Here is a 24,616-nt window from a genome sequence, read left to right as displayed (position 1 = left end):
TGCTGCCTTGTTCTACCCTGCACCCTGAGGTGCTGGGACTGACCTTGGCCCTATACGCCTGGAAAATTGGGTGCAGGTGATGATCAAGAATAGGACTCACTCCTGCGAATACAGCCCTGCAGAGGTCTGGGCTGGAACCAAGGCTGTGCTGGGAGGGGGACTCTGGAGTGACCCCCAAGAAAGCAAAGGGATAACGAGGGATTTTACCCAGGGGGGATACAGAGCAGCAGGGAGGGGGGGGGGTGTGGTGTGTGTGCAAAGCCGGCTTGACACCCCCCTCCCTTTTTTCCCCATAAGGGGGGGGTCTGCCAGCTCAGGAGTGGCACAGCCGAGCACAAGTCCTGCCTCCTTCCTCCTCCTCCTTCTCCTCCTCCTCCCAGATGTTCCCTTGTGTGCAGCCATCTGTTGAGCTCCCTCCTCCTGCGAGGAAGGGGGCAGCCCGTTTGCCCAGCCAGCTGCACGCCTTGGACGAGAAGGAGGAGAAGGAGGAGGAGGAGGAGGGAGAAGGAGGAGGGAAGAAGGGGACACCCGGCCCCAAGCCTTGCTGCTGCCGGCTCCCTGCTCCCCGCCGTGGGAACCGACCCCGGCCCCGGTGAGTCCCCCCCAGCCGCCCCCATCCCCTCCCTGGGCTCGCAGGCACCCGCCGAGGTATTGCACCCCCACCCCCCCCCATCACCCCCAATTCTCTTTAATTTTTTTTGGGGGGCGGGGGGGAGTGCTCGGTGTATAGGGGTGGGCTGAGCCCTCCCTGCCGCCTCCCCGGGGAGCTGGAGATGCCCTGGGGGTGTCTGCTGGGGAGACACCCCCCCCCCCCCGCAACCTCCGAGTGGGGAAACTTTTTTGGTGTGATGAATCTGCCTCGCGTGGGGGCTCAGCGGCCGGCGGTGTGGGGTGAGGGGGGAGGTATCGGCTGCAAAACACCCCGGGTGGGGAGGGGGGTGAAAAGACGGAGGTCTGGGGTGGAGGTAAACTACTTTTCCCCCACCTCTGCCTTTCCCAAAGGGGGGAATTTTGGGGTGTAGCGGGTGCGTAGGAGCCCCCAGCCCGGCTTCCTCGCCCCGGAGGGCTCCAGCCGAGGTGGGGGGGGGGGGGGGGGCATGAAGAGTCTCCAGCCAGGATCTCTTCCCTTCTCCTTCCCCCGGTGCAATGGTGGTTTGTGGAGTGCTTGGGATTGCCACGGCTGCAAAGTAATCCGAGCAGCAGCTGGAGGCTCCGCACCGCCTCCCCTGCCCGGTTTCGGGGCTTTGATTTCACACAGGGCTCCCTGTCTCCCCTCCTCCCCCCCCCCCCCCCTTTCCCCAGCCCTCCCCTCCCAGCACGGCAGTCGGGGAGGGAAAAAAAAAAAAAAAAGAGGCTTTTTGGTCGGGTTTTGGTGCTGGGAAGCTCGCAGCTCACCCAAGGTAAGGGGAGGAAGGAGAAGGGGGGTGGGGGGTGTAAAGCTTAGAAGGGGTCGACTGGATGGGGTGAAGAGGCTGGAAGGTGCAGAGGGGGGGTCCCCTCCCCCGGGTTTCAGAGATAAAGGCAGGGCAAAGCTCCCTGCCTGGGAATTTCCCATGCCTGTAAGTGGATTAAGCTGGAGGGGAAGGTGTGTTTGGGGAGGGGGGGGTGGGGGGGTGGGGAAGGGAGAGGAAGCAGACTAGGATTTATTTGTTCTCTTATTGAAAAAAAAAAAAAAAATAAAGCTGCTGGTTGTGACTTTTGAAGCAGGAGGTCAGAAAGCACGGGGTTCCCCTGATAACGCACACACCCTGTAAACTTTTAAGCAGCTCCATGGAAACTTGTTATTAATGCTGCAGTCATTAAAAGGCGCAGACCACGGCAGATTTATTAGCCCAGTAAACCACAACACGTGCCAGCTCTCTGGAAACAAAAGGGTCCGTCAACTTTACTCCTCTGCTTGGGATTTGGGAAGGCTGGGAGGGGAGCGGTGAGGATGGAGCTGGTGGCTTGTGTCGTAGGGAAGTGGCATCGCCTCCGTTAACCGACGCTCTCCATCGTGGTTAGCTAACGTAATTCGGTGGCAACGAAGGCATTCGAGCAGGGGTGTAACGACGAGAGCACGGCGAGCCGTGCCGAGCTCACGGCGTTCATCGCGGCAGCCGGGCAAGGAGCCTCCAGTCTCCCGAGTCGAAATCTGCCATGATAAATCAGCTGCCGTTAGCCTGAATAACCACATTCACTGAAGTTACAGTAGGAAACTTGTCTGGGTGGACACTGTGCCATTGCTCTGCAGAGAGCAGCCGGTGCTGATCGCTGGCGTTGCGCTGAAATATTGCATTGATCACCGCTCCAAAGCTCGCCTGGCAGCGCGCGGGGCTTTATTGCAGCGGTAGAGAGCAGAGCGGAGACCGGGAGAAGAGGCACTGTGGAAAGGCAGGGTTAGACCAACGCCTCGTCGATCTCTCCGGGAATAAGGAGCACACTGGATGTCTTAGATGCTGAAAGGACCGGAGGGAGCCTGGTATGTCCCTGGGAGAATTTGCAGTCTAAACTTGGCTGGCTGCTCGCCGCCGGCGGCCAGGCGCTGCACAGGCAAAGTGGGTTAGTGTCTGCCGTCGTGCTGGCACGGAGCACGGCTCGTGTCCCTTCACAACCCACAGGAGCCAGTCCCCATCCCGGAGAGGACACGGGAGGTGCTTGCTCACATGTGGGCTATAAATGGCCCGGCGAGGCCCTGACCCGTCTCCTCTCCGGAGGCGGTGGGTGAGCGATGCTCTGGACCGGGGTAGGCAGGAGGTTGGGTGGCAGCGCCCGGATGGGTTTTCCCTTGCAGCATCCTGGAGCGGGTGTGCTGCGGGGAGACGCTGCTGGTTTGTGAATGAATTTGAGCAGCTGCTGGCAGAGGCAGTGGGGAGCAATTACAAAACGCTCAGAGGGAACGAGGACGTGACGGACATCCCAGGGGACATTAATTTTTGACAGCGAGACGGACTGGCAAGGAAGGCTGCAGGGTCGGGGTGAGGGTCTCCTGCACCCCTATTCTTTAAGATTGAGTGCAAGGAATAAACCAGCATTGAATGGGTGGGAGAAAATTGGGAGAGCCGTAAAACAAAAAACATGAAAAAGTTGGTTTGCCTTTTTTTTTTTTTTTGATACAGAAAAAAGCATCTTGTGCTCCCCCAGCCCCCAGTGAACAGCAGCGTGTGCCACCCCGGTGCGAGACAGAGCTGGGAAAAAAAGGTGAGCCACCGTCTTCCGGAGGTTTAGAGTTTTCCCTCCATCCCTAACTGCTTTTTTTCTGCTCTTTTGGTCTCTTCTCCCTCCTCCTCCTCACTTGTCAGCTGGTTGTCGGGGAGAAGCAGAGGCTGGAGGGTGGGATAAGACAAGGCATCCTTGTCCGGCAGCCCTCCTGACCCCCAGCACCCGGGGCCGTGCGCGGTAGCCGCAGTGCTGGCCGCCTGGCAGGCTATCAAAAGAAACTTCCGAATGCCGTGATGATGTTGAGGGCTGGGAAGAGATAAAGGCTGGCTTGAGCAAGCTGTTTCTTGTCTTAAAACTTGGCACCTGGACCTATCAAGGGGAATGTATGATCGGCTCAGTCATTCATTACAAGGAAGCCTTGAAATTTTCATTTGTATTGCAATTTATTTTTTTTTTTAATTTCCTGGGAGTTTCCATTATTCTCCCGTGGAATATTTAAGATGTGGAGCAGGGAGGGGAAGGAAATACGTGCTCTGAGAATCACCCTGGCCTCCCCCCTGGCTTGCAGACGCTGCAAGAGATTAAACCAACCTGGCTGCCTTAGCACGGGACATTCCTGAGTTGCATTAACCAGGCTGGAAATCTGCCTGTTGGAGCAGTGGCAAACTGGAAAAAAGCACTTTATCTTTGCTGTAGCTGAGCAGAGGGCCATGTGCTGTGTGTAATATCTGAGTGCTGGCATCTGTGGGTTTTCTTTCCCTTCCCCTTTCCCCCCTCCTGCTTCTTTTTTTGCTGTCCATGTGTCTGTGATGCTGACTCCTCTCCTTTCCCCTGGTTCGTGCCCAGCAGCTCAAATCCAGGGTGGGGAGAGAAATAAGGACTTTTTTTTTTTTTTTTTACTTTGAATAAGATAACCCTCATCAAGAAAAATTGAGACTTAAAGGCAAAGCCCTGCTGTGGCAGATGGGTCAAACCAGATGTGATTCCTCACCCCCGTTGTGTCTGAAGTGACAAATGTGCGCAGAGCTCTCCAAGTAGGGCAGGACAAATCCCAAGTCCCTGACCCCAAAATCACCCATTTTTCTCCCATCCTAGAGAATGAGATGTCTGTAGCAGGGGGCATGGCAAGGCTCTTTCACACAGGAGGATGGAGAAGACCCTTCCTCCAAAGCCCTTTAATCCTGGTGCAAAGGCTCTGTTCCCACCCAACATGCAGCTCTTGTATCTACCCAGGACCGGAGCGTTGCAACCTCTTGCAAGAGATCTCCAACTCAAAGGATTACAAGGTCATAGGGTAATTGAACCTGGCCAGTATCATGCACTGGTGGGGGGAGCATTGCTCTTCTGAACTGCCCCCAAATGTCCCATAGTGATGTCCCTATCTCCTGTGTTCACAACATGGTGCAGGGTGACCTCCCCTGGCTTTGGGGGAAGGAACAGGGTGCAAGGGGCCAGCACCATATAGCTCGTACAGAGGACACACATGAGAATGCTGTAACTTGGGAAGTCTTACTCTGCTGGTCAGTGAAATCAGATCAAATTAGAGTTAGGAGGTGGTTTAAGACAGGGTTAAATGGTAAAGGAGGATGGTTGCGTGCGTCCTGGATGACTCGCGACATCTCCATGGCATGGCAGAAGTGCCACAGAGCTGTGCCAAAAACAAGGGGACAGGGATGGGGACAGGATGGAGCCAGGGGAGGTGAGCAGCATGGGTGGGCAGAGGTCCCTGGGCAGGCAGGCCTGTTGTTGGCAGCCACCGAGACTGCAGCCACACTTCAGAGTCCACAAATGCTGATTTGAGAGGCACTTAGCTACTTCTCCACCACAACCACCTCCCCACATGTCCCCTTCCCTGTCCCCCAGCCTGGCTGCTCATTTTGCAGAGGGCAAAGCAGGGCTGGTGACCCTAGAGTGTCCAGGCAAGGCAGGAGCTGGACATGAGGACAGTGTTGGCATTTGCTTGGACTGGTTGTGGCAGTGGTGGTGTTGGCAGGGGGCTTCTCCATGGGGTGAGACTGGGGTGTCTTGGCTTGTGCTCCGTTCCCAGTTAAACTGGTGGGATTTGAACCTGAGGGTGGTACCGCCATCCCCACTCAGGGATGAACATCTCTCAGCCCTGGGGTTAATCAACCTTAAGACATCAGGAGGGAAACTGAGGCACATGAATGGCAACTCGTGGTAAAATCAGGGCAGAGAAGTGGATCTTGCTGGGGACGTGGCTCTCCCAACCTACTTTAGATGACTCCTCTCTCCAAGACCCTGCACCAGCCAAGAGGGACTGGAGGATTCTGGGCCAGGGAGGGGAGGCAAAGAGCTAAGGAGACACCACAACACCACATCACTGGGGCAGTGAAGCATCATCTGGGCTGGGAACCGTGGTGAGGACAATGCCCTGCTGCTAAACCCTTTGTCAGCTTTACCCAGACCCCCTCCCCAAATCCTCCCTTCCCAAATCTTGTAGGAGACCCGCTGGGCGTAGCGAATGTCTGGCGTGCTTCGCCGGAGTGGGGGCAGCTCCTGAAGTCCCAGCTGATGCTCTACCGAGCAGTTTCGCTGGCGTTCATTGTTCACAGCGTCACGTTGCAAGAGTTATTGGGGGGGGAGGAAGAAAAGCTGAGAGGGGAACGAGACGGGAGCCTCCAGCTGTGCTGTTTGCAACAATAACGGCCAGGATTGTATTTATTATCTCCTCGGTGGAGGGTCTGCAGCTGCACGCTGAGAGCCACAGGCGGCAAAGAGGCCTGGAGATTATTGTGCATGAAAAAATAATACCCAACCACAAAAATAAATAAAAAGCCCACAAAGAAGCCCTGGGCCAGCTGGGGCAGTGCTGAGGGGCACCCAGACCTAATGTTGCCTCCTCTCTTTGCCCTCTGTTATTGAAGCCAGCAGCTCCACAGGGCTCTTAGGAGAAGGGGAGGTTGGGAGCTGCTGCCTTTCAGAGAGCTAAACCCACATGGGGTCCTCTTAAAATCCTTCTGCCAGGGCTGGAGGCGTTGCCCAGCCGGAGTCCCACCGGGGCAAATTTCTTTTCCCTCTGCTTTTTGCATGATTTCAGCTGGTGCCAGCTGCCTCTGCTTGCTGGAGCTGGGCAGAGCACCGCGACCGAGGCATGCTGTCAGAGGCGGCGTTTGGACAGCTGATTTGCAGTCACCTCTGCTTCAAGGAGAAAGACCTGGAAAGCCCTTAGAGATGCAGGATGATGGGGCTACTATGAGCTCTTTGCTCCCGGTGGGCCATGTCTCACCTGGAAGGGCAGAAGCATCACCGTGGGATGTATCGCCTTCCCCCAGCACCATCCCTGCTCTCCCTTCCTTCCCCCTGCCCAGCTCATCCACTCCAGGGGAACCCATCCGTGTCCATCCATGCAGCACAGTCCTTCTGCAGCTCAGGCCAGCCCACTGGGGCGGTTGAAAACAAACTACATTGGGAATGTGGGGTACATCCACAGACATTGTGCTTTTCCCTCATGGACCAGACAGCCACCGGTGGGTCCTGGCATCCTGCCCTCTCCTGGGGTGGGATGTGGTGTGTGCCATCCCAGGGACATGCACAGCACGTGGCATTTCCCAGCTGGGCACGATGATATGGCCAAGCAGCTCTATCAATAGTTAAAACCAAGAAGCATCCATCGTGGGTAGGAGGTTTCCTTGCCCTGTGCTGCACCTCTTAATGTTTCTTGCTGGCCTGGTGTGTGGTGTTCGTCCCTGAGTGCATTCCTCTTGAATTATATCACATCTCTGGGAGCCAGAGGGCTACAAAAAAGTATGGTCATAGCAGGAGCTGGCACAGGAACCAGCTGGGGTTGGGGGTCAGGTGTGGGAGGGCACAGCCAAGGGCTCAGGCTATAGAAGCAGTTTGCTTGGATTGTTTTAGCTTTCAATAACTGACCAACTAAGAAATGAGGCCCTGCCTCAGTTGTTTTATACTTTAAAAAATCACATCAGCTTGTTGACTTTCTTATTCTGACACCAGGAATGGTCAGAGAGGAGAGGGAAGCATGTGCAACCCTGACGTTGCAGATGAAGCTGTGACCCATCATTTTTAAATTGATCTTTTGCAAAGGGGGATGCAGCCCCAACGAAGGAAGGTTTAATCCTCACAATGTTACTGCTGTGATTTGGATAAAACCTAGGTACTCACAGCCTCACTCCCTCCACCACAGTGAGCCCCTGGGCATTGGAGATGACGGGGCAGGGGGACCTGTTGGTAGCTTCAACAGGTCCCTCTACAGCAAAATGCATTAGGGCTGGTGTAAAACTCAGTGTAAACCTCTCCTTTTGCTGTGAAGTGCCATCCTGACAGGCTGGTCTGTCCTCCCATTTGTGCCAAAATAACTCCTCTGCAACAGAGACCTCCCGTTCCGGGAGTGTGGCTGGGTTTATGATAAAGATCCTATTCGGGCTGAGTTTGAGGCGGTTAAGAAAATATTTGTGTTCCCGGCTGAGATGAGGTCTCTTGTGCTCAGCAAGTGCCAGGATAGCGAGACGTCTTGTTCCTGGAAACGCTCACGGTTAAAAAGCAGAGGGGGGAGGATGGAAAGCAGGGGTCATTGGGGGTAAAAGGATTTGGGGTGGTCACCCCCAGGGTGATGCTGGAGCAGAAGAAAGCCCTGAGCTCCTGCATCCCTTGCGGGCACCCTGTTTGATCCTGTGCATCCTGGAGCTGCTGGAAACCAGTGTGCGGCTGCTGATGCTCCCAGTTTGAGCGGTCCTGATGCTGGCATAGCCAGGAGGGAATAGCGGGGTCGGGATGCTCGTGTCCCGTCTGCTCCCAGCACCCCCTTGAATCCCCCCCCCCCCCCCCCCCCCCCCGGTGCTGCTGGGAGGTGCCACCCTGCTCCTTGCCTTCCCCTGGCCACGGCAGCTCCAGAGGCTTGGCAAACTTCATTTCCTTTCAGGAATGCCTCCTCCGGGCACAAGCACAGCTCGGGGTGAGGCTGGCGATAAAAATTGCTTTCAAAATCCACGGGAGACTATTTCTCCCACCCCAATAAAACTGCTATTAACCTGAAACCTTCCTGGGCTGAGTGGGGAAGGGGGATTTTTGTGCAAAACCCTGGTGCCACGGTGATTTAATTCCTAATTTGCCCATGCTGGAGGTAGCACCGACTTTTTCCCACTCAAGGCAAAATTCCCAGGAGCTGGGCTGCTGTTTGGTTCTAAGATGTGGCTTTTTTAGGTGTGCAGCTCTCGGGGCGTCAGAAATTGTCCATATTTCAGCCACGGATGTAAATCAGCTGGAACTTACTCTATGGGCTGGCAGACCTGCCTGCACAGGTTTCCTTTTGTCAGAGCCCAAAATACACCGCACTGCGCCTTGATTTCCTCCTTGGAGGTGATGAGGGATGCTGGAGGGGGGAGATTGCACAAGTGGAATAAACTATTAGCTGTTTAAACACTAGGATGATAAATTAGCTGTGGCTTCTTGCAAAGCAGATGGGATTTGTGACATTAACAGTTGGAGCAAAGATTGTTTTAATAGATCTCTCTTTCTTTTCTAAAGAATTATATTTATTGGGTTTTCACTTTAAAGAAAAAAATAGAGCAGAAACTGTTTCAGCTGAGCAAGGGATGTCACATGTTTGAAAACAAACCCATGGTGTGGAGCAGTAGGGTTTGGAGGTACTGGGTTTCCTCCAGATCAATCCCATATGTTTTTTCTGCAGTCCATGTGGTAGGTTGAGGGGCTGCTTGGTTTTGGCTTTGGGGTTGTGAAAGGCTTCTGATGCTTAAGAATTTGGCTTTGTGCTTGCTAATCTTATCTATCCCATCCCCTGTAATATCTACGAAAATCTCCTCGAAGGATGGAGAGCATGGGTGGGATGCTGGTTCATCACTGTGGTTTTGGCTCAGCAGTTTCTCTGTCCAGAGTCGAGAAAAGTGAATGGAGATAACTGAGATCTGGGGAAAATGAGGAACGGTGTCTTGTTTTTTCCCTTTCTCGCCTAGAAAACTGTCCACAACCCAAATTCCATGTTTTTTGGTAAGATTCAAGTCTTGCAAAGACAGACTTGATGCAGAGCAATGGGGTTCTTGTCCAGATCTGGGAGCAGCATCTGGTCTCTGTTTATGGCATTTTTGTCCCCTCTTGAAATCTCTGGAATGGGGACAAAGCACCCCACAGAGCAAATAAACCATTGGCTCAAGGTCTGCTTGGCTTGACTTCCTCCTGTAATGCCTGGGGACCCACAGCTTAGAGAGGATAAATCCCATCCTGAGCCCACCCGTCCCCATCATGCAGCCCACCCTAGTCTGCCTTAAATACAACCACATCTCTGCACTGAGGGAGGAGAGACGACTTTTTCTTTCCATCCCCAGTTTGGTGCCTTTTGTATTTTATTCTTCCATAGCCTGGTAATGTAGATTCCTGATACCACTGGGTTAATACTAACAACACCCCCTTTGGTGGTGGGGCTCTTGACTGAATGCAAAGGAGGTGCTTTTACATCCAGTATTAGAAATCATTAAAGCAAAAAGGAATTCATAGAGAAATCTTTTATTTTTTTCTTTGTTTTCTCATTCCTGTGCTCATTTTCCTCATTCTGATTTTCCTCAGCGAGCAGGAGGATGGAGCAAAAAGTGTTCAGGTACCTGCAGGATGATTTGAGCTCCTGTTCAGGCCCTTGGTGTCTCTTTACATTGAGCCATAAGGGCTGAAGCCACCAACCCAGTTGCTGAGTTTCCCCGCATCCCAATGCTTACATGCACTGGTGGGGGAAATAGGGTGAGGAGAAGAGTTGCACATCCCCTTCTTTATATCTTGATGGGTAATTAGGGATCACTCTGCTGTCTAAGCAGCTTTGCACTTCCCACTGATAAAACCATCAGTGTGAAGTGAAGGGTGATAATAACTTACCACCCAAAAGTGACTTGTGCAATGGCTTCTGATGGAGGGCTCCATGAAATCAAGCTAAATTTGGAAGAGCCAAGGGACTAATTCTCATCCGCTGTCACTGACATCTAGAGTAACTCCACCGAACTCCCCCCAAACCCATCTAAGCAAATGCAGGATCAAACCTAAATACTTCTTGGATTCTCATTAGCTCTCCTCTCCCTAAATCCAAGAAGTCACAAACACTGAGTATAAAACCAGGACTGGTATTTGCAAAGCGTACCCCAAACCAGCAAGCAACAAAAAAATAACACGTGGGTCAGAAAGCCCTGTTCCCATTTACACCAAAACTCCTTTGTCAGGAAGCACTAATTGGTTTAATAAGCTTTATTGAGGGGGTAAACACAGCCCTTTGCTGCATGCATGTGGGGACCCCTTCTGCAGGGAAGAACCGGTCTGAAGCAGGCAGAGCAAAAGCCTGGATGACCTTTACTTTCAATGGATTCACACCAAAAAAAAAAAAAAGAGTAACTTTGTCAGCAGCAGTTTCTTTATCATGTGAGGGGTGTGTGCCTGTGAGTTAAGGGATTAATAGTCTCTGGTTGTAGGCTGGTTTGAACCAGCTTTGCTGTCTGCTCACATTGGCACATGGGATCTGGAGACCGGGCTGCGATTGCATCTGTGGCGTCACTTGGACTCAGCCCGGGAGAGTCTGCACTGGAAAAGTGTAGCTGTTGCTAGTGCTGCATTTTACTTGATAATTATTCTTATTTTACAGAATAATTAATGGGAGCAGAGGAGGGGAAAGGTCTCTGAAGCAATTTTGTTGTTGGAGAAGCAACTCAGGAGCATCCTGGTGCTCTGGAGCTGCCGTCCCAGCTGCCTCTCAGAGCCTCCTATTTAAAGAGAGAAAGAGCCAACTATCTTTTTTTTTTTTTTTTTTTTTTTCAGTCTGGAGGATTTATGGCCTCTATCATAACCTATGCAGCTTGTTTCACTTTCCAATAGCGTTCCCTTTCCCCTGCCCCCAATTAGTGAATGCAGCCAAGTGGGCCTTGTGGGCCTTGCTATAAAGACTTTACTTTTTTTCACTTGGCTGATGCAAGAAACAGAAGACAATCCCCAAATTTTCTTCTTGATGAAATATTGTTGCTAATCCAACTCCTCCATCCTTTGCTAGAACAGCAAATCCATTTAGGATAGGAGGCCTCCAGACCTCCCTTTTTGCCTCTTTCCTTTAAAGGTTGCGATATTTATTATTAATCCAGAATTAATCCAGCATCACATTGGCAAGAAACCTGGAAATTACCAGGATCAGTCCGCTGCGTCTCAGACCCACGGGGATTCGTGATGTACCTGATCTGCTGTAATGGTGGCTGCTCTTGAAAAGATGGGTCCTGTTTTCCCCATTCCTGTGTCAGAGCTAGTAACCCTGTGGCTGGGCAGCCCAATTTGCTTGAAAACTGACCCACCAAAGGGGAGAAAGGAGGATTAGGGGGTTTTTTGTTGGATGAGTGAACTGGATTGATTCATCCTGCGTGCACTGGGTTGCTGGGTGGGACTCGAGTTGGGAGGATGCAGCCAGGGATGGGGTGGGAAGCAGCAGCCCAAGGAGAGCGGGCATCCCGCTCCACCATGGTCAAGGGAGAGACGAGGCATCTCCAAAAATGGGTCTGGTCTTAGGTGGGTTTCATCCCCTTCTGGAGTAATTTCTTTCTCGTCACACCACTGTAGAGAAAACCTGGGGTTTCTGCACTTCTTTCTTATCTACTTTAAGCTTCACTGTGTGACTTTGGGTCTTCAGCCCCGATTCCAGCTTCATTTCAGCTGGTGCTTTTCCAAATTACACATTCGGGGAAGCCGAGGGGTGCAGCATGAACAGGGGGGCCATTTCCTGATCATCAAACAATTAACTTTCAAATATTTGTATTATTTTTTTAATTAGTCCTTGATTTATGGCTATAGGGATTTCTGGCTTGGTGGTTGCCAGGGCAACTGGAGGTAGTCTAGGTAGCATCCTCTTCATCTCCACATTCCCACGAGGTGGGGACCAGTCCCTGAGCAATGGGCTGCCATCCAGGGTGGGATGTGTTAGCACATCTCCCTTGGGTAGGAACAAGGTGGCAAAGTCTCAGCCATGGATCGAGGAACACTAGTGAGAAAAGTCTTTAAGGAAGTGGAGAGGGAGGAAATCGAGTGCAATGAGAAGAGTGAATTTGCAGCCACACCATAGCAGGTCTTTCCTCTCTCCTACCTCCCCAACCATCAGCTGACACCTAAATTTCCTCTGCAGTCTGCTTTTAAAATCAGATTTTTAACAGGTTTTTTGGCAAGGAAATCTCAGTGTGAGGTTTCCACCCAGGTCCTGCCACGTGATGGTCCCGGAGATGAGCACAGCAGGGTGGAGGGGTCTGGGCATCTGTGGGCTCAGGGAGAGATGTGGGATTTGGGAAGGAAGGCGGGCACCCTGATGGGAGCTTGGTCCAACCCTGGCTCCATTACCCACCACTGGGTCTCCCTGGGGTTGTCTCAGGATATTTGCTGTACAGAAAGAATGAGCAAGATGCAAAGACCAGAGCCCTGAAGCCACTCCGGTCACCTGAAACATGGGGGACGATGCTGCACCCTCAGCAGCTCCTGTTGAAATCAGTGGGTGTAACAAACCCCCCCAGACAAGAGCTCTCAGATGGCCAAAAATTTATCCCTGGGATCTCTCCGCACCACAACAGCCATAGAAATGAAGAGGTCATGGCTGAACCAGCCTGAAAGCAGACTGTTTTCTCCTGGTGGCTTTCCCCTCACCATGCCAGGTGATGGGGCTGGTGGTTTCTGGCCCATGGTGTTTCCTCCAGGTGAATCTCCCCAGTGAAGCAGGAGGAAAACTCATCTTCCTTTTACGAGGGGATACCTTGGCTTCCTGCCTTTATCAACAGAGCAGCTCGTAGGCAGCAATCCAAAGGCAATTTGATGTGGTTTCAAATGCACGCTGTATACAGATGAACTGTAAATGCCTGTGGCATGTTTCTTACCCCATTTCAAAGAATGCTATTGATTGCTCCATGCGATGATGAAGCATGCCTGTACCTGACTAAGCTCTTCGCTGATTATCTGGCAACGCAGGAGTCTCTTTCTTGGACTGGAAGATGACCAGTACCTTTATTTCTCCTATCCTTTATCATAGCTATTGGCCAAGTGGCTTGTTAGCCTATGAATGCTTTGTGCTGCTCCATAAGGGAGTTTTTAACCAGTGATAATGGATTGCATCTCATCTGCAAAGCAATTGCAGAGCCTGTAAGGGAGAATTTGAGGCAGTGCTGCGAGGAGGGAAGAGGCAATAGATGCTGTGCAAATCCCTAAGCTGAGCTTTGCATACTGCATTTCAGCTGTGTGATGTTTTCCTGTTGCTGCTCTCTGGAGCCATGGATGTTGCAGTGGGAGTCATTGTACCTGCCCACTTCTGGTCATAATTTTTGGGGCTGATTGGGAAGGGAATTCCCATCTCAAAAGGGGTTTGGGCAGTCACATATTGAAGCCCAGCGCTGGCTTTGATTCTCCTCTCAGTTCATAGAATCGTAGAATCACAGAACAGTTTGGGTTGGAAGGGATGTTTAAAGGCCATCTAGTCCAGCACCCCTGCAATGAGCAGGGACATCTTCAACCAGATCAGGTTGCTCAGAGCCCCATCCAGCCTGACCTTGAATGTTTCCATGGATAGGGCATCTACCACCTCTCTGGGCAACCTGTGCCAGTGGTTCACCACCCTCATCGTAAAAAATGTCTTCCTTATATCTAGTCCGAGTCTACCCTCTTTTAGATTAAAACCATTGTTCCTTGTCCTATTGCTACAGTCCCTATTAAAAAGTCCGTTCCCACTTCAACTAGGACTTTGGAGATTGCCCTCTTGCTGTTCTTCAGGTGGCCCATGAAGGTCTTGGCAGTGCTTAGAAAGCCAAGTCTCACACTGATGTGTCTTTCGACCCGCTGGTTTCTGATCCAGCTCCCACTGGACCCAACAGAATTACATGAGGAACTGAGCTTGGCTTTTGAAGGAGAAGTTAGGAGGTGCCTTCCCTGTTGAGACATCAAGTGGGAATAGCCACTGGGTGGGATTTGGGAGAATAAATACCAGTAGACTGAGCTGACATTAATGCAGGTACTTTCCTGTACATGAGACATTTAACATTTGAGTTTTTGCTTTTTTAGTTTCCAAAGAGCTCCCCACTGCTGTAATTTCCCCTGGTAATAAAACATTTCAGTGCGTTCCAAATGCAGCTTCATGAAAAAAAAAAAAAAAAAGTAGTATTTAGTTTAGGGGGGACTGCAGAAGTGAGCAAGCTATGGTCTGTCTGCACAAACCCAGAGGGGATCAGTCTTATGTCATTAAGAAAGGGATATCTGGAAATGTATCTGCAGAAAGGAGCTCTACCCCCTACATCCCTTCTGCACACATGTGTTTTCTCAAGAAACAGTTGAGATGGGCTGGGACTAGGGCTCATCTTACTGATTTTCTGTTGTTTCTATAGAATAATGGACCCCAGAGGATTGCGTGTTGGCCTTTAGCAATGCTTTGGTTGCAGGCACTTTGGCCAGAGTCCCAATCTCTGCTCTTTATTTGCAGGAGGTCTGGGAGTTACCGCCAGACAAGTCGTATCAGTGATCAGGACAATATTTTTGCAATGCTTTTTCCCCTTTGCACTTCTTTTGCACATTGGCAAGTAGTCCCTGATCCTGGGAAAAAGCACAGGGCCAGGAAGACCATGCTGGAAAGGGAGAGAAACTGCTGCCAAGGGGTGGGTGAGGGAAGATGAAAGGAAGCATGAACTTCTAGGAAATGGTCCTGGGAAGGTGCAAGGGCTGTGGGGAAGGCGCCTCAGCCAGATCAAAGGGTGTGTGGGAAAGATGATACTGCAAGGAAGTCAATAAAGTGCTTTTAAACAGCAGTGGGAAAGGTAAGAATAGAGACCAGGGGGGCCGAGGTGGGGATGGGAACACACATTTAAGGGGGATTTTTTTTTTTTCCCCCCACTAAATGAGTGCTCGGCACATGAGCCTCTGTTTATTGCCAGCAGCACAGCCAAAGAGCAGTGCTGATCGATCTGCTTGCCTGGTTTGGTGAGAGCTTTTGTTGCTGGCCTCCCAGAGACTTTGTAAGACACAAGGAGCCATCACCCATGACTGCAGTGGGAACCAACGAGGACAGCCCTTGCTGTCTCTGCTGACCTGCAGAATGCTGTCACGCTCCAGTTTACCCTCTCCAGAGATGCAGAGCTAAAGCTTTTTTGTCTGGCTCTTGAAATCACGCAGCTGCTGTTGCGCGCAGTTGTGCGGAGGAGCTGTTAGGATGCAATCTAGACAGGTCCAGCAAAGGCAGTGAGGTGCAGATCAGCTCTCCTCCTCCCTTGGCTGCAACAATGAAGGGACAGAAATGTCTCAGCTGGAGGAGGGTCAAAACCAGAGGGGTGGAGAGAGCTCCTTCCTTGCTGGTATTGTTAATCAGAGATAATACTTAATGTAATTAGCAAAGACTCCCCAGAGGCTCTGTATGAAACAAATTGGCTCTCTGCACTAAATGCCTGTGGAGGAGGCTGGGCCAACCACAGCAGTCTGGGTTAGACTGAACAGTTCTTGGTTCCTCTGCTCCAACAGACAAGGAGCTAAGTGGCCGTTGTCTGTCCTGCCTGCCACTAGCCTGAGGAGGGTTGGTTTTAGCCATAAAGCAATGATCCTTTTTAGGTAGGTCTAAACACATCTAAGTTTGCATCTGAAGTCTAAGCAAGGGAAGGCATGCTGTATACTTGGGCAGTAGGCAGCTGGCCCTTCAAGCTGTTCATCCTGGAGGATGTTCTGATGATGCTGCTATTTCTGTCACTTACAGGAAATTTGAACAAATCTTTGTTTTTTCCTTCCCTGATAAGGGTTTTGGACACCTAAGGGTCCCACTGGGCACACAACCTAAATGATTTCTCCAACCCGGCAGTGCAGAGTCTTGAACCCAGCACTTCCAAATCTCACACGGATGCCCTGACATGAAGACCTCTGCGTGTAAAATGCCTCAGTGTGTAAAACACCTCAGTATTTGAGCTGTTATTTAGCCTCATGCATGATCCCATCAAAAGGGTGTATGTCGCATAGATCTCACTTTAAGGCAGCCTGCTGTTCTTACACCTAATTTCCAGATGTGCCTTAACTTGGTTATATCTTCAAAGACTCTTAACCTTTTTTTTTTTTTTTTATTCATTAATTTCCCAGTGGGGTTCACAACATGAGAGACAAAGTGTTTGGGACATCCATGCTATTTAAGGGTATACTTAATCTATTCCTTTGGAAAGACAGAGGAGAAGACCACATGACTTAAACTGTTACGCATCTTCAGTAAAGTAATTTCTACAGCAATTAAATCTATTTTCTTATCGTCTTGTTTTCCAGGTCAACAATGCAGTTCCTAGCCTGGTTCAGTTTGCTGCTTCTCCTTCCCTGTTTTGGTACCACCAAAACCTGCTTCCCCGGCTGCCACTGTGAAGTGGAAAGCTTTGGTCTCTTTGACAGCTTTAGCTTGACCAAGGTGGACTGCAGTGGAATAGGCTCACACATTGTTCCTGTCCCAATCCCTCTGGATACCTCCTACTTGGATCTGTCATCAAACAAACTGGAAACAATCAATGAATCAATGCTTACTGGCCCTGGATACACCACCTTGGTGAGCCTCGACCTGAGCTACAATAAAATTGCCAAGATTTCCTCCACAACCTTCTCCAGGCTGCGGTACCTGGAGTCCTTGGATCTGAGTCATAACTCTCTGGAAGTCCTTCCAGAGGACTGTTTCTCCAGTTCTCCTCTGGGTGACATAGATTTGAGCAATAACAAGCTTTTGGATATAGCAGTGGACATTTTTGCTTCAAAAGGTCAAGGAAAACCCCTGAATGTGGATCTATCCAATAATATGCTCAGCACAATTACAAGGCACCGTGAAAAGAGCATCCCCAACATTCAGAACTTAAATCTTTCTGGAAACAGGCTCACATCTGTGCCAAACCTTCAAGGGATTCCTCTCCGATACTTAAACCTTGATGGGAATCCTCTAGTCAAGATTAAGAAAGGAGACTTCACAGGGATGAAAGATTTGATTCATTTATCCCTCAGTGGCCTGCGTGGCTTTGGAGAGTTATCTCCTTACAGCTTCAAGGAACTACCAGCCCTCCAAGTCCTGGATTTATCCAGCAATCCCAACCTGAAGTCACTGACTGCTGAAGTTATCTTTGGTCTGGACTCCCTACAAGAGCTCAACCTCTCTGGGACCGGCATGTCATCCTTGCCAAAGACTGTGCTGAAGTACCTACCTTCCATCAAAAGCATCACCTTGGGGAAGAACATACAATGTCTTAAGACCATCAAAGAAGGACAGTACCACCGACAAATTGGGCTGACCAAAAAAGAGGTCCTCAGTTGCCACGACAGTCATGGGTCCGTAGCAGCAGCGCCTTATGTTTCGTGATGAAAGTTGGGGAGAAGGGGTGGGGAAGGGAGGGAGGGGGGCCGGGGATTTGTACAGGTGTCGGACTGAGATGGCTTGCAGTGTGCCTTTTGTAAAACTGTCAATAATTTATATATTTGTATATGCCAATACTTGATTGTTTGTGGATTTTATAAACTCTCAAATCCTGGCCCAAATCACCTGCAGGCTCCAGATTTTGCCCAGTGCATTGAGGTCCTGCATGCAGCCCGTTAGCTCAAGAGCAGTGATGCTAGACAGCGGGGACCAAGCTGTTCTGCAGGTCCCAGGGCAGAACAGCTGGTCTGGAGCAAACCTTCATGCCCCAGACACGTTTGTAGGAGCAAAGCTACGTCTCTTCTGCAGAGCACACACCAAAACACACCGACTCTGTAGCTGCTTGCTTCCAAACCCATGCATCATCCTTTTTTTAATTACTCCCCAAGAAGTGCCTTCTGGATGTTGCCTTCATTAGCAGCGCCCTGTTCCCTGTCATGCACTTTCAGTCTTGAAGAAACATTTCCAGACAAACCTGAATACAGGGTGCTCCTAATGTGCTGCTTTTTACATGTTATTTGCATAGGTGTGCAATGAACATTGAGTAAGTCAAGAACTTTTCCCACAATTTTCTCCCTAGTTTCCCATCTTGATCCTTTTCACATCAAATTACTTCAGGTCCAACCTGTCTTTCTAACCTTAGCGAGCTATTGCTCAGAGATGATGTGCAGCAGAGCAAGGGAAGCAGAGAGGTCTGCCAACAGCCGCATCTCATCCAGGAACCAGCCTTCAATGAAGCAAATTATCTGAGCTGCAAAGTGAAGAGATCATGTAGCCTAGCTAAAAAAAAAAAAAATAAAAAAATCCCTCCTCCCTTTCCGGGGAAGCTTGGAAGAAAACCTGGACAGGGATTCTCATCTTGATGACCTTATCAAACCAAGACGCAGACCCAGAGGACGTGAGAGTAAGCCGCTCCCATGCTGACGTCCCCCATCTGAACACAACATCTGTGACTCAGCTGGGCTTGTGTGAGGCAATTTCCAGTGCCGAAACATTCTCAAGAACGTGCCAGGGGAAGAATTAACACTGACGCCTGCAACCCTGGAGTGCTTTGCTTATCAGGGGAAAGATCTTGGGTTTTTTTTTCCAGAGTTGTGGCTTTTCTTTCTTTCACACAGCTCCTTGGCTGCCAACTGAAATCTGATAAAAAGCCTGGTCCTCAGAAATTTACTCATTTTTTCCTCCATTGCTGAAATGCTGGCAAAGCAAAGGGGAGCCCCTCTCATCCCTCTTCTTCTCCAGGCTAGGAGAAAGTGGGGGAAGGCAGCACAGTAAGCTCAACGCTGTGGGTGAAGCCTTCAACTTGCTTATAGGAGCTCCTGCAATGGAGGTGTCTGCTGAGGTCTGGTCCGCATCTGGCACACTCTGTCCTGGGGATGGGAAGGGATGTGGATGGGGGTCCTACTAGGGTTGGGCTGCAGCTTGGTCTCTAAACCCAGCCTGGCATCAAGGCAACCTTCAAGGTCTGAAGCTGGTTTAGGGAGGTCCATGCAAAGGTGATGCAGATATAAAACTATCCCACAACCCTCCTCGGGAGTCTTGGGAGGAGCTCAGGCTTCGTCCTCACACCCCAACAGGTCTTTGCAAATGGAAACCCTATTGCCCAAAGCAGCTGTCTCCAGGGATGGTTGAAACCCACTGAGCCCATAAAAGCCCAAAGCCACCTCACTTTGGATACTGAAATCACTCTCTCACATTTTCACCCATCTCCTTTTCAATCACTGACCTTAGGGTGGGATTTTAGCCCTTTCTTTCAGTGCTGGGGGTTTTCCCCCTCTACTGAGCCTTTGCAATGTTCAACCAGCCTTCACAGTCACAAGAAATATTGATTTTTCTTAAAAAGGCAATGGGACTGCCTACAGGCAGGGATCTGGAGGGGAAGAGCAACCAACTGCAGTGCAAGATGGGGGCAGTTTGGGAGGGAGGTGTTTTTTAGTGGATCTTGCCTTTTTAAGAGAATTCTTTTCTGCTGGCAGAAAATGTAATTTTTTAAAAAGTTGTTTAATTTTATAAGTCTGTACGTAGATGAAATGTTTCGGGAATCACATACTGTCAGAGTTACTGTCTTTGCGCCACTGTGGTAAGTTTAAAACCCAATGTGACAATCCAATTGAAGACTGCAAGATTTCCTTGTGTAATCTCATGCTAGCTGCTAGCTAAACAAGTCTTAGCAAAAGCTGGCAAATACCGTCGCTGTGTTAGTTTGTTTTTTTAAAGAACCTCTGCAGCATTGTAAGGCTTTGTGATTACTCACAATATAATAAAGTGATTTGGAGGAGAATAAACCCAGATCCCCTGGATTTATTGCCTTCGTGCTGGGAGGGTGACAGCTGTCACTGGGTCCGAAGTGCAACACGGCTTCTCTCCTTGCTCTGCTCAGCTCCACCAGCCTCGTGGGTGTTGCATCTCCAAACTGGGGGCAGGATTTGTCCTGCTGTGTTTGGCTCGCCAGGCTCCTCACTGGCAGAAAGGCTTGAGAGCTTCACTGGCTGACTCAGAGGAAATTATGGACATGTGGCAGTGAAGCAGCACAATAGTATCTGGAGCAAATTTTCTGCCTACAGGATCTGCTTCAAACCTTGTCAGAGATGGTGGGGATCTCTTCATGGATTTGGACAATCTGGGACACAGTCTGCTAGGGTTGAAAGGCTGGATTTGCAGAGTGGGTGATATGGGGAGAGCCCACGAGCTGTTTCACAAGACCATGGAGGTGGGAGGAAGTGAATGAGTGCAGAAGCAATGCCACGGCACGGAAAGCTGCACGCTGCCAGACTGCAGAGCTTTAGGTGGTGAGATACACGTGGTCTTCTCAGCACCTCTCTCCGAGGAGCGGGGGCTGCTTCATGGAGGGCTAAGAGCATGCAGAGCCATTGCAAATAAAGAATAAATAGAAACCTCTCAGGAGGGCTTTGCCTGCTCTTAAATAGCAAATTTAATTTTAAGCACTTCTCGGTGCTGTGTATAAAAATGGCGCAAGCAGAACCCCAGTGAGGAAACCGCCTCCGGGCAGTGTTCCCGGTCCTCCCAAGCCTGAAGGAACAACTGCATCTTCCATCCAGGCAGGCAGAGCTGCAGGATGCCTGGAAGAGGCTGTTGGTTCTCCATCTGCCTCCCAAAACTGCCCTGTCCTGCAGGATGGCATGCGAGGTACAGTCAGACCATAACCTGGGGGCTGACATCTCCAGGAGAGGCCAGATCTTGCTCCCAGCAGAATTATGGACTATAGGGGATAAGCCATCACCAGCCCTTAGAGATGACTGCTCCTCTGGTGGCCACCATTAGGCTGTGACCATTAGGCTACACCACCATGCTCCTTCTGGTTGGGATCCCTCCTGCCCTGGGATGTGGGCTCAGTCGGAGCAGTGGAAAGTGTCCTGCTGTCCTGGGGGAGGACACTGTCCCAGGAGCAATGGGTCTGAAGCTGGATTCTCCCACTTCCTTGTGAATGCCCCACTTGTATGATGCTCCAGCACTGTGCTGGACCTTGTCCCTCCCAGTACTCCTTTGCACCCTTGCCTTAACATCTTATTACTTTGTTAGTGATTTTTAGTATTTAAATAGCCTTTCCAAAGCCCTCTGGATGGCAAGAAGGATGCAAATCTCCACCAGCAGCATGAGCCCCCACATTGCCCATGCATGGTGTCCCTCTCCCACAGGATGTGGACACCTGACACACAGCACTAATGTCCCCACAGAGGAGCAAAAGGCTTGGAAAAGTTGAGGAGGTCCTCATGCCAGCTTCCTGAGACTGCTGTCAGCTTGATAACACGGCGTGATGGACTAAACCCTGGTGTCAGCCACCATTGCAGCTGCCCATGCCAGGAAAGCCAGCCAGGCTGGTAAGCTGCAAGCTTGGTCTGTCTCCAGGACCAGCTCAGCTCTGCGGCCGGATACATTTGCCCTGGCAAGAAAGATGGGCGTTTTAATTAGAGGCTAACTATTTTTAGAAGCAGGAAAACCTCAGTGGAGGCTGGGCAATAAAGATAGGCTGGGTTAGAGAGGGGAAAGAAGTGGCTGAGCTGGCATTTGCTTGCAGCACTCTGTCTCCTGGAGGGTTATCAGCATCTCACCCCGCTTTCCAGCATGTTGGGAAAGACATTGAGGGTCGATTCCACTCATCTGCCTTGTGCTCAAGGAAGCATAGGACAACCTTCTCCTTATTTGAAAACATGCACCTCTTGGTACCCATAAGCCAGTCTGCTGGAGCTGTTTCTCCTGGCTGTCAGCTGTCAGCATACAGAAGTCCTTCACTGACTGATTATGTGACTGACTTTACAGCAGCAGTAGGTGCCGTCCCTTTTAAAAATAGCTGCTCCTCTGTACATTTTCCATTTTGCAGGAGGTTTTTATTTCCAGCACGTTTGTTCCACACACCCTGGCTTGGTCAGGCTGGAAAGCGCAGATGCACTCTTGCCATGCCAGAAAATAATGCTGCGTGGTTGGGCATAATCCTTCTGGCTGCCCTCGGATCTGCCTTCTGGGAAAGCTTTAGGGCAACGAAACCCTCCGCCCCACGCACATTTCTAGTGGCAGCACAGTAGCATTATTCCTGCCCCATCGTCCCTGAGACATCCCCTTATTTCCCTTTTTGAGTGGACAAGCAGACCTGGGAACCTGACTAAAAGGTGGAAAATTGGAGCTGAAACTAGGCCATCAGATAAATCCTTTCCTGTAATAAGCGAGAGTCAGAGCACCGGCCCTTAATCACAGTCTTTGTCTCTTAGCATTTGTATGCCTGTGTGCACGCGTCCCTCAGCGCCAGAACAAACCCGCCCCCCTCCTGCCCCATCCCCACCCCGGCACTGCCTTTCATTAATGGTATTAAAATAAAAGTGTTTCATTCTGCCACGGAGGAGCACCCTGGAGAAAGCATCAGCCTGCTGTGCCAGGCGCTGTGCATCCTTCAAAAAAAACCCCTGCCAGCTGCAAGGGGGTTTGGGCAGGGGGATGTGCTGCCACCCTGCCCAGCTCCATCTCCTCCAGTGGGCCAGCCCCCACTCCAGGTGCACCCCAGGGGGATGAATCAGCCCGAAAGAAACCAAAGTTTTGCCCCCTGGAAACTTTCCCACCACCGTGGTGATGTCCTTTAACCCCCACCACTGCCCGTCTGGACCTCTGCACCATGTGCTCCCCTCCTCTTCCTCGTTAGCAGTGGATGTGTGTCACGGTGCTTGCTGGTAATTGACTGGGGCCGTGCTGGGAATTTGAACCTACATTTCAAAGAGACTGTTAACCTCCTTTTCCTTCTCTTTGAACTGCTTCACTCTATTGTAGGTTAAAGGAAACACACAGCTTCTTCCTCCCAGAGCCCCTTTTGATAGGAGCCTGGCACATTAGAGACAGTGATTTTTTACCAGCGATGATGGTGGTGGTGGCGGTGTGCTGCTAAGCGGCGTGTGATGGTGCATTTTGGTGGGATCAAGCTGCCCCTTGACTTTGGAGGGGATTGGAGGTAAAGGAATGGTCCAGAGATGGCCAAGGGACTGTCAGGGGCACGTGACACTGCCGTCCTGGCAGCATGTGGAGGGGCTCTCAGCTGACAGAGGACCAAGGAATGGCCACAGGTTATGGGTCAGTCACCCAGAAACTAGGTTCAAGCCCCTCTACCATGCTGGACTTTCTGGGTGGGCTTGGGCACATGAATGACAACTTTTCCGAGGTGTATTTCCATGGGTGGTTTAAGTCACCCTGTGACTGCAGGGCAGCAGAGAGAGGTTGTCCTGACCTTCCTTGCCATTACATCAAAGCTAGCATTTGCACAGCCCTTCACGATATCAAAAAAGAAAAAGAAGACCATATTTCAGGCAGATCAGTCAGCTGAACCAACCCCTCAGGTGGCCACAGAGCCGCTAGCAGAAATAAGCAGCAAGAAGAGCATAGTGCCCTGCAAAATGAGCACTGTGAGTCCCTCCTCACAACAGTATCTGGACTCTATGAGCAATCTCTGCATCCACTTTAGTTTCAAAACAGGGGACTAGATGCTCCCAAGTACTTCTGAGCATCTTGTCTGCTTATAACCTATAACTTGGCCCTGGTTGGGCTGCTGTGAAGATACACAATACATAGGACTGTGAGGCATTGAACTATTAGCTTAGACAATGTCCTGCAAGACAAGCTTTGCATCACCAGAGCTGACACCTGCATTGTTAGGTCTCCATGGCCAACCAGGGTCATCCTTGGCCCTATAGTTCTAAAATCCTTGCATTGTTAATGGCACTTTCTCAGCTCACATTAGCTATCCCCTTTGCCCCCATGGTAGATGCTCTAACATGCATCTCTGAGGGGCTGGAGTATGTTCAATACCCATCTTGTTCAATAAGTCTCTAAGAGGAACTATCTCCACATGTTTTTTTTCACCACCTGGGATGGGACCAGGTGTGATGGGAAGGAAGAAAGTCAGGGATGGAGCAGAGCTCTGACATGGCTCCAAAACTGAATTTGGGGTCCTTCATGGGGCACACAGCTCTACGGCTCTGATGAGAGCTGTAAGGCCTGAAGTCCTTTCCAGCCAGTGCTGGTTTTCATGTCATTTTGACTTCATTTCAGCTGCTCTTGAATTTGGACGGCAAGACTTCCATGTCCTCATGGCTCTACTACTGTCCGTAATTCAACCACAGCAGGCTGTTAAGTGCCCTTCTGCCAATGACTGTCCTTACCTTTTTGTAGGAGTCATCTATACAATAATTATCACAGCTTAGAAAATCCCTAGATTTCCACTAAGCCCTGCTCACTTTAAAAATCTAAGCTCTCAGCTTCAGCTATTGTGAGGGAGAGCACATCAGTACAAACTTCAGTCAAACTTTTATGCTAATATGTTCTACCTCATGGTTGCAATGAACTAAGTGCATATAGTTACCACAGGTCAGCCAGCATTCATAAAACCTCATTGTGTTGATCAAACATCTAAGAACTCATATTAAAACATAAATCAATCTGTGCTGCTCCATAACCTTAGGATACTTCTGAAGAACAATATTCTACAGCCTTTCTTTGCTTTACCCGTACTCACTGCCATGGTTCCATTTATCGCTTCAGTGATTACAAAACCTGAAATAATGGATAGATTTATTTGCTGGAAGAACTGGACATCTCTGG

General features: G+C 50.4%; 1 protein-coding gene across 3 annotated transcripts; it reads left to right on the top strand.

Moving 5' to 3' along the window:
* The first annotated feature begins 456 nt into the window (after positions 1-456).
* TSKU (tsukushi, small leucine rich proteoglycan) lies at positions 457-17,467 on the top strand. Of its 3 annotated transcripts, none has more exons than XM_074817030.1 (3): positions 457-592; positions 3,099-3,180; positions 16,402-17,467. In XM_074817030.1, the coding sequence occupies exon 3, from the start codon at positions 16,409-16,411 to the stop codon at positions 17,465-17,467; it is 1,059 nt and encodes a 352-aa protein (XP_074673131.1). In that variant the 5' UTR covers positions 457-592; positions 3,099-3,180; positions 16,402-16,408. The 3 variants fall into 3 exon arrangements, with proteins under 3 accessions (XP_074673131.1, XP_074673132.1, XP_074673130.1); XM_074817031.1 differs by lacking the exon at positions 457-592 and adding an exon at positions 1,343-1,400; XM_074817029.1 differs by lacking the exon at positions 457-592 and adding an exon at positions 1,666-2,461.
* The last annotated feature ends 7,149 nt before the right edge of the window (positions 17,468-24,616 follow it).

This window comes from Strix aluco, chromosome 2, assembly GCF_031877795.1.
Source record: "Strix aluco isolate bStrAlu1 chromosome 2, bStrAlu1.hap1, whole genome shotgun sequence".
NCBI lineage: Eukaryota > Metazoa > Chordata > Aves > Strigiformes > Strigidae > Strix > Strix aluco.
The sequence above is the reverse complement of the archived record's forward strand: the minus strand, read 5'-3'. Positions and strand labels throughout refer to the sequence as shown.